General features: G+C 34.5%; 1 protein-coding gene across 1 annotated transcript; it reads left to right on the top strand.

The window, feature by feature from the left end:
* Window positions 1-280: 280 nt before the first annotated feature.
* LOC114385179 (fimbrin-5-like) lies at window positions 281-7,128 on the top strand. Its single transcript, XM_028345185.1, has 15 exons — window positions 281-474; window positions 639-768; window positions 868-1,038; window positions 1,352-1,590; window positions 1,680-1,851; window positions 1,960-1,998; window positions 2,141-2,209; window positions 2,332-2,448; window positions 2,822-3,033; window positions 3,430-3,588; window positions 3,721-3,920; window positions 5,362-5,519; window positions 5,794-5,890; window positions 6,059-6,150; window positions 6,506-7,128. The coding sequence occupies exons 2-15, from the start codon at window positions 682-684 to the stop codon at window positions 6,695-6,697; spliced, it is 2,004 nt and encodes a 667-aa protein (XP_028200986.1). The 5' UTR covers window positions 281-474; window positions 639-681; the 3' UTR covers window positions 6,698-7,128.
* The last annotated feature ends 924 nt before the right edge of the window (window positions 7,129-8,052 follow it).

The raw sequence follows: 8,052 nt of genomic DNA, 5'->3' as shown, positions 1-8,052 counted from the left end.
GTAATTAGCAACTGACATTTGACCATAACAAAGAAAAAAAACTTAATAGGTATATCTTAGTTAGTAACATACTATAAATTATAAGAAAGAATGTGAGTTTGATTTGATTCTCATAAAATATAAAATATATTATTAGGCAGAAATAATAAGAAAAATTAATCTCATAATTAAAAAACCAAAATTTTTAGAAATAACTTAAAAGTATCATTAGAGAATCTAGTACCTTAATTAAGGTGCTAGAGAATGAAAAAAAGAAAAGCATTGTATTGGTATTGGTACCGTTTGATTTGATAGTATTTGCGTTGCATTCCCTTTGTCTTCGCGGGTCCTTTCGTTATTTTCTCCCCACCCCATTTCCTCTTCCTCTTTCGCACAATCAAACAAACACAAGCCTCTTTCTCTGAAGAATAAGAAGCTCCACGCAAATAGATGACGAAGCCTTTTAATCTCGCTCTCCTTTTATGACTTTCTCAGGTACGTTTTCTCAATTCTCCTTTCCCAATCGCTTCGTGCCAGCCTTGTCGCAATCTACTGTTGGATCGGTGTAATTTAAATATTCACGCATCGTTGATTTATTTCAAAACAAATTTGTTATCTCTACTGGCTTATAAACGTTTGATTTTCGTGTGTTGGTTCAGTGTTGTTCCGAGTGTTTGTTGTTTTTCATCAACCGAGTCGAACATGTCTAGTTTTGTCGGCGTCCTTGTTTCTGATCAATGGCTTCAGAGCCAGTTCACTCAAGTCGAACTTCGAACCCTCAAATCCAAGGTATGTTTCTTTCTTCCTCTCTTCTGATGTTTTTTTTCTTCGACACCACAATCTCGGACTCAGAACACGCATTGTGTATGTTTGTTACGTTCTTTCTAGTATGTGTCGGAAAGGACTCAATCGGGACGTGTTACTGTCGGAAATTTGCCACCTATTTTTAAGAAATTAAAGGGTTTCTCTGAACTGTTCACCGAGGATGAGATTAAGGATGCCTTGGCAGAGTCATATCAGAACATGGATGAAGAGATTGATTTTGAGTCGTTCCTTAGGGTGAGTTTTTGTTTTTTTTATTTTATTTTTATGTTACCCCCTGAGAAGTTAAGGCATGGTTTCTGAATTCCTCCTATGTGTTCATGTGTTTCTTAATTTAACTTTTACTGTATGTATTTAGAATGGTCTGTTTATTGCTTTCTCAAAGAAATTATTGGAAAATATACACTATGATGTCATTTGATGTTCAAATTGCCTCGACTCTTCACATATATATGCACCTAACATGAAACCACGATTTGTGAGTACTTTTATAGGTATTAATTATATTTATATTGGACCTAGCAACTTATTCAGTGACATTGGATGGCAGGCACATTTAAATCTTCAATCCCGAGCAATAGCTAAAGATGGTGGTTCAAAAAGTTCTTCTTCATTCCTGAAGGCAGCTACAACAACTGTTCATCATGCAATTAATGAATCTGAGAAAGCGTCTTATGTTGCACATATTAACAACTACTTGGCTGAAGATAAATTCATGAGTCAGTTTCTTCCAATTGATCCATCAACAAATGCATTGTTTGATCTTGCAAAAGATGGAGTCCTTCTTTGGTAGATGTTCATGACTCAATATCAGCTAATTAAAAAATATTGTCTCCCCTTTTTCCTCCCTGACTTTGTTGTTTATTTTATTGCTGCAGCAAGCTTATTAATATTGCTGTTCCTGGGACCATAGATGATCGAGCTATTAACACAAAAAGGGTTCTTAATCCATGGGAAAGGAATGAGAACCATACCCTTGGCCTCAATTCGGCCAAGGCTATTGGGTGCACGGTGGTTAATATTGGTACACAGGATTTAATTGAAGGAAGAGTAGGTTCAATCCTTGTTTTGTCCCTCTCCATGTTTCCAGTTTCCTTTTTTTTTTATTTGACTGACTTTAACTCATTTTTGAAAATTTTCCTGTTTGGTTATTTGTAGCCCCATCTGGTACTTGGTTTGATTTCACAAGTAATCAAGGTAAACTACTGAAACTTCCCCCCTTTTCCTTGCTTAATATGGAACTCAGATGAGGAAGTTGACACCATTTTCATTGGTAAGACATGTAAACTTATGCTGTCTTTTTTATTTGTTTAACTTTTTATTATGGTGGCAACATTAGATTCAATTGTTAGCTGATCTCAATCTGAAGAAAACTCCTCAACTTGTGGAATTAGTGGAAGATGACAAGGTGATATTGGATAATATTATTCCTCTTATTTGTAATTTACAAGTACAATGGTTTTCTTTACTTTTCATATGTCAGAAATGTGATTGAAATAAACCTCTATATTATATTTAACATGCTGGCAGGATGTGGAGGAGCTTATCAGTTTAGCACCTGATAAGCTCTTATTGAAATGGATGAATTTCCACTTGAAGAAAGCTGGATATGAGAAACAAGTTACAAACTTCTCTTCTGACCTAAAGGTGAGGGAAATTCTTACTTTGTATGCTGACTTACTCTAATAGAAATAATTCTGGACATGGATGAAATATTATCCAGTATTCCTTATTAACAACCTTTTATTATGCACACCACTGCCTTGATTTTTGTGCCTTTTAAATCAGTATTTTTAAATCAGTAAAAAAATTGTGGATCTTCTTGTTATATTCTGTTGGCCTTGACAACCATCTACAAGTTTCAAAGGAAAAGATTCACTATATTGCCCTACATCATGCCAATTGCTGAATCATTGTGTGGCTAGTTTTTTATGTGCATGGCAAATGTTTTCATAAAGAGATATAATATGATTCTAAGTTGCATGAGTCTATTATATCTACAATAATCTTCTTTTTGCAGGATGGAGAGGCTTATGCTTACTTGCTTAATGCTCTTGCCCCAGAAGTGGCAGGTCCATCTGCCCTAGCCACAAGTGATCCAACAGAAAGGGCAAACATGGTTCTTGAGCAGGCAGAGAAATTAGATTGCAAGAGATACCTCACTCCAAAGGACATAGTGGAGGGGTCACCTAATCTTAATCTTGCATTTGTTGCTCAAATTTTCCAGCATAGGTATGGTTCTTTTTAAGGGGTTGCAAATGTGCTAATTATTTCATTGTAAATTCATACAATATAACAATAAGAATCTTTTGGGATATGCTTCCAAGAACCCATGCTGTTTTCTGCCCTTCTATGAATTTGGATGGATGTGGCTCCTATATCATATAACATTGCCACTTAAGCGTATGCATTTTATTTGTTATGATTATCCTTAAATAGGCCTCTAAGTAATAACTAATAAGTAATGGATCTCGCTAGTTTGATTCATTTGTTAGGTACAAGTAAGTAGGGTTAGTGAAAGTTATTAAGTTAGAAAATGTATACAGTACAGGATGGATCTTGAGCGGATTTAGATTGTGAGTTTCATTTATATAAATCCAAAAATCCCTGTTACTTGTACTTTTGTAGGAATGGCCTTACAACAGTTGACAGCCAGAAAATGTCCTTTGCTGAGATGATGACTGATGATGCAGAGACATCTCGGGAAGAACGATGCTTTAGACTATGGATTAACAGTCTTGGAATTGCCACTTATGTCAATAATGTTTTTGAGGATGTCAGAAATGGGTGAGTTTTCCACTGTTCATTTGGCTCATCATCTGTGTCCTCCATTTTCTTATCATTTTTGTTTTTAAGTTACATCTTCTTTTGAAATTTTCCTTGATCTTAACTACTGGTTATGATTTTCCTTTACCGCAGATGGGTTCTATTAGAAGTTCTTGACAAGGTTTCACCTGCATCTGTCAATTGGAAGTTGGCCACAAAGCCTCCTATAAAGATGCCGTTTCGGAAAGTTGAGAACTGCAACCAAGTTATAAAGATTGGGAAGGAACTAAACTTTTCATTAGTGAATGTTGCTGGTAATGATATTGTACAAGGGAATAAGAAGCTCTTATTGGGTGAGTTTCATTTTTTCCCTGCTTTGTGATGATTTGTTAGTGCTAGAAATTTGTTATGATTGTGTGGTTGGTTCCCTCTCTTTTAACATCTGCTTGAATTCTGTTTTTTCCTCATTCATTGGATATTTTGATGGGTCAACACATTTTTTTATGCTTCTACACTATAGTTAAATCTGCCAACTGAAGATAATCAATAGCCGAGATATGTTCTTGAGATTTATTGCTGAGGAATATCAGAATATTCTCTGTGGCGCATATTCATGTTATACAAATCAAGATATATAATATATGTGGTACAAAACATAAAGCTCTAACCCTTATTTATAATAATACAATGATTGGATGCCTCTAAGGATTAGTCTTATGGCTTTCGGCTATAGGGATACCTTACTTTCAGCAAAAAAAAAATAGTAATACAATGATCGTGGTCCTAATTAAATAAGGAAACAAATCTTGAAATATAAGGAAATAGGGAAATCTTGAGATAATCCAAGACCTCTAAATTACTCAGCGATACAGTGAAAATAGGTTTAAATATGTTTTTAGTTCAATATTTTTGCAAGTTTTTTTTTTGGTCCCAATAGTACAATTTTTCATATTTCTTTGGTCCCCCAATGTTCCAAACTGATGACATTTGGTCCTCGACATCAATTGGGGTCTGTTAAATGTTGATTGATATATTTGTCTCGTGTGGCTATAGAAGATGCATCATCTGTTTTATTGTGCCACGCCTCCCCATCCCACCCTGTTGCCCTTCGCATTGTGAACTTTGAACAAATCACTCACTTGTCAATGCACGAAAAACAGTCCTCTTAATGAAATCTTCACAACAGTGGCCTCCATTTTTGGCTGTATGGTTGCAGTTCCAACCTAAGTCTCAACTCCACCTATCCTTATCCACCAAACTTCTACTTCGAGGTCAGCAACAAGGGTGCCATTTCCTTTTTTGTGGTGGACACCACCAAGTTCAAGTTCCAAAAGGAGGACAAGATCTGAACTTTCTTCAAGAATGTCTCTTGTTTCTCCCCACCCCAATAGGAAGATCGATTATCCTATCAGATTGATAGGATTCAACATTTATTTCTGATCCTTCAATGAACGAAATAGTTGAAAAAAAATTGGAAGATGAAGTGTAAAATATGGGGGATGGGCAGTGATGATGTGGTAGCATAATGGATATTGGATAAAATAAAGCCATGTGGCAATTATGGCTTGGCTCACTGTTAGCCTCATCATCTTGATTCACTTAACTTGGGGACTAAAACTACACACTCTGGAATAATGAGGGACCAAAACGATAGAAAAAAAATTATGACTAAAAGCAAAAACATATATTATTGGATATTTCTCTTATATTCTAACATTTTTATTTGTCATTATTTTGTTAAAAATCTCCCCCATGATATGTAGGGAATATTCATCTCTGTTTTTCTGTCCCCAGCATTTTTGTGGCAGCTGATGAGGTTTACTATGCTTCAACTTCTGAGAAATTTGAGATCGCACTCACAAGGTAAAGAGATTACTGATGCTGATATTCTAAACTGGGCAAACAATAAAGTGAAAAGAGCAGGAAGAACTTCTCAAATGGATAGTTTCAAGGTATAAAACCACCTATTGAGTTATGTGTGTGTACATGTGTGCTTATATAGTTCTTGCTACTCTTAATTCGACATTTATTTATAACAATCATCAGTCTTAAACATTTGCACTGCTCATATTGGGAGAAAAATCACAGGCTATCTGTTATCAATAGTACTAAAAGTAATTTTATTAAGGCTTTTGAATGAAGAAAAGGACTGTTCAGTGTACATGATGGTTGCTTTGATGTTGGACTACAACTCATTGTTGATATTTATGTGTTGTGCTTCATCAGGATAAGAATCTTTCTGGTGGCGTTTTCTTCCTTGAGCTTTTGAGTGCTGTGGAGCCAAGGGTTGTCAACTGGAGTCTTGTTACTAAAGGGGAGACTGGTATGTCAACTCTGTCATTCTGTTGAGAAATAGTGCTGGCTAGAATTCTGCTTGCAACTCTTTAATTTCACATTAAGCATTATATTTGACAATTGACATTGATATGATGTGAATATGTTATCTTATGAGCAACAATTGAAATGGTCAAATTTGTCATATGAATTGCAGATGAAGATAAGAAGTTGAATGCAACATACATAATCAGTGTTGCCCGAAAACTAGGGTGTTCCATTTTCCTGTTACCTGAGGACATAATAGAGGTACGTTTGTTGATGTTAAACATAATTTTGTTGGTAATTGTCTATGAAAAGGGGAGTATGGACTTAATTGGTTGCAGTTTGTTTCCAATAAATATGCTTTTATAGGATTAGAAATTGATGATGTTTCTGAAATCTTAAAATTGGAATGGTACGTTTTAACAATTGATCTGGTGGATATAACGGAGAGCTTGTCATTTATTAAACATAAATAATGTATATGGAAAAGCATTTTTCTTCTATTATCTAAATATATTTGTTCATTGAGCTTCCTGCCCACATACTTCACTAATCTTGCATTTATTTGGCTGAGAAATTTTGTGTCACTCTTAGCTTATTATGCATTTAACCTTAACAGGTCAACCAGAAGATGATACTCATTTTAACTGCTAGCATCATGTATTGGAGCCTGAAGAAACCTGAAGAAAACATCACCCCTGAAGCATCGCCTAAAGCTTCAGTAGATGGTGAAAGCGAAACAGATGTAGTGGACGAGGTATCCAATTTAGCCATTGATGATACAACTTCGGAGAATGCTAGCTCTTCTTAAGTTAGTAAGGTTGAAGCAAACCATACTCAATGGAAAATGAGCGGGAAAAAACGCATTTTTGTTTATAGGGCAAAAGGAAGATGCCAACCTCTTGGTTCCCAGTTCGAAAGAAAGCTTATTGTTATGAAAAACCACAGATAATAGAAGGATCTTGTAAATTATTCTTTAGAATTTTTTTGTACTTAGGCATATTCTTTCATGAAAATTGCATGCAAATTTTCCCAATAATAATGTGGGCGGAAGGCATCATTTTATTTTCGGTCTGATTGTTAAGATTATTCTTAATGCGTGCATACAGATACGGGTTGAAGTGGATGAACTGAACCAGTAATGATTATGCACTTCATGTAAGTGGTTTTTCTATTTCAAGTCTGGGATTCAAGTATAATACATGTAGTTGATGCTATAGCAATTGGAGACCTTTATGCCAACTTTTGTGTTTTCTTCGAAATGCAGATTTATTCTTGGTTTCTTTTCTTCACTTGGTTGCCAATATAGCCAGCAGAATAGTAACATTATACATCCACTCGCATTAAACAACGCAACAACAATAGCAAAGCATTTTCTTACTAGTTGGAGTTAACTATGTAGCGTAATTTTTTGTTAATCATGTTTATAAACAAATTATTGACCAAATCTTTTAATTGTTTTATTTTATCATTTTTCTAGATCTCATTTCTAGTGATTCGACTATCCTTCATTTGATTTACTTTCCTCATTAGAACTTTTTCAAGTCTTGTTCACACATTCAAATAATTAAGGCAAGTTTCTACTGTCCTTTATGTAATAAGTGCTATCCCGACTTTTTATTGCCTAAGATTCACCTGTATATTACAATTTCATTCGGGTAATACCTTTTTATTGAAGATAACATCTCAAGTAGTTCTTCATTTCATCTATTTCACTTAAATCATTTGATTGACATCTCCTATATAACATGTTTGCATATTTTTAAAATCACGGTAACTACCTCAAAACTACCTGAAAACAAGATTTTTCCAAAGCAGCAATGTGTTGCTTCATATTTACCGTCAAATCAAAATTGATTTTTACTCATCTTACAACCATCCCAAACACGCTATTGAAAAATGTTTTGACACATGTTGAACGAGTATCAAATAGGAAAAAAGTTTTTAAACATCCAAAATCAATTGACACTTTAAGAGAGATAGAGAGAAGAAAGAAAAATATTGATATGATAGATTATAGGATGTGATAGGAAGAAAAAAATGAGAAAAATTTATGTTATTAATAAAATGTTTGATATTTAAAAATGTTAAAATATAAGAAAGAAAGATGTGCCTGAATTATATTACTTCAGTCAAAAGAGGTGTACTTGCTTCATATATCAGTAA

Source organism: Glycine soja, chromosome 14, assembly GCF_004193775.1.
Source record: "Glycine soja cultivar W05 chromosome 14, ASM419377v2, whole genome shotgun sequence".
Lineage (NCBI taxonomy): Eukaryota > Viridiplantae > Streptophyta > Magnoliopsida > Fabales > Fabaceae > Glycine > Glycine soja.
Note: the sequence above shows the minus strand (reverse complement) of the source record. Positions and strands in the feature narration are given on the sequence as shown.